We start from the raw sequence: 1336 nt of genomic DNA on the forward strand, positions 1-1336 counted from the left end.
GTAACTAACCAGAAAAAATGATTTTACTTCAATTTTTAGAGGGAAAAATACAAAAAATGTTTTAACTGGTGCACACCAGATAGTAACCACAAAAATATGTTTTTGTTTTAAAAAAATGAAATAAAATGTTTTTTTTAACTTCCTTCTTTAGAAAAAAAAATCAGAGTAGTAACTGGTGCACACCAGTTAATAACTAAAACATTGTTTTCTTTTTTTCTAAAAATGTAAGTAAAAAATTTTTAAATTTACTATATGGTGTGCACGACTTACTTTGGAGTTTTTTGCACAGAGCCCCTAAAGGGACATAAGTGTAAAAAAAAAAAATAATAATAAAAATGTTTTTTTTTTCTAAATGTCAAAGTGCACACCAGTTATTATCTGGTGTGCACCAGTTACTATTTCATGCACACCAGATACTAACCAGAATTTGTTGTTTATTCAATTAAAAAAACAGATCTGGGTATTAACTGGCCTTTTGTCTCTTTAAACTTAAACTTTTAACTAAATAAAAATGCAAATGCATAAACTAGTACTATGTGTATGACTAAACATATCATGTGGGTGAGAGAAAAGTGTCTATTGTGCCATTTCTCTTTTATCGTTTCTATCGTTTTTATTTCTCAATTTTTACTGCTGAACTTTTGTGCAAAATGTGTTTTTCTACTATGAAATTTGAAACTTTTGTGCACCTTAAAAACGTTTCTCATTACTGACTATTTAGTTACATGTTACTTAAAAAATTAAAGTCAGAGAAAAGTAAACAATGACATTTTTCTCATTTTTTTCAGAGAATTAGCAAGAAATATACTTTATTCTATTATATTGTGATATAAATGGCTATTGTGTTATGAAATCATTCATATCATGATATAGAAATCCTGTTTGTTTTCATGACGCAGGGTTATTTCGGAGCCGTCGGAGCCCTGATGGAGCTGCTCAAGACGACAGACGACTCGTGAAAGAGAGCCGCTCTGGCGAAGACGCCGCCGGGACTTTCTCGACGCCACCAGCACTAAAAGCTGTGATGTCATCGACTTCTGACGCTGCTGAAAAGGTCCCACGCTAAGAGGCCACTAAATGAACATGAAACTGGAGACGCAGACACTGAGAAAAGCCATTTTAATAATTTAACTCTTGTAAATATGAATAGCCTGTAACCGTCTTCTTAATTTCCCAGAATCCCTCTGTCATGGAGGTCTTAAGTGTGTGATCCTTAATTTATGGCTACACGTTGATTCCTTTGATCGGTCCTGTCAGGAAGCACGTCAGATCTTCTTTTTTGGGGGGGGTTTAATGGAGAGTATGTGACTGTGTCGTAGCTGTCATACAGTTGTAT

At 33.8% G+C, this 1336-nt stretch overlaps 1 protein-coding gene across 2 annotated transcripts in view; it reads left to right on the forward strand.

The window, feature by feature from the left end:
* The window catches only part of pank1a (pantothenate kinase 1a), a 20645-nt gene extending 19639 nt beyond the window's left edge, over positions 1-1006 (forward strand). For both annotated transcript variants that reach the window (XM_024297212.2, XM_024297213.2), the window contains exon 8: positions 900-1006. In XM_024297212.2, coding sequence (XP_024152980.1) covers positions 900-959 — 60 coding nt within the window. In that variant the 3' untranslated portion in view covers positions 960-1006. The remainder of the gene's footprint in view (positions 1-899) is intronic.
* Positions 1007-1336: the final 330 nt, after the last annotated feature.

The sequence above is a fragment of the Oryzias melastigma genome, linkage group LG15 (assembly GCF_002922805.2).
Source record: "Oryzias melastigma strain HK-1 linkage group LG15, ASM292280v2, whole genome shotgun sequence".
Lineage (NCBI taxonomy): Eukaryota > Metazoa > Chordata > Actinopteri > Beloniformes > Adrianichthyidae > Oryzias > Oryzias melastigma.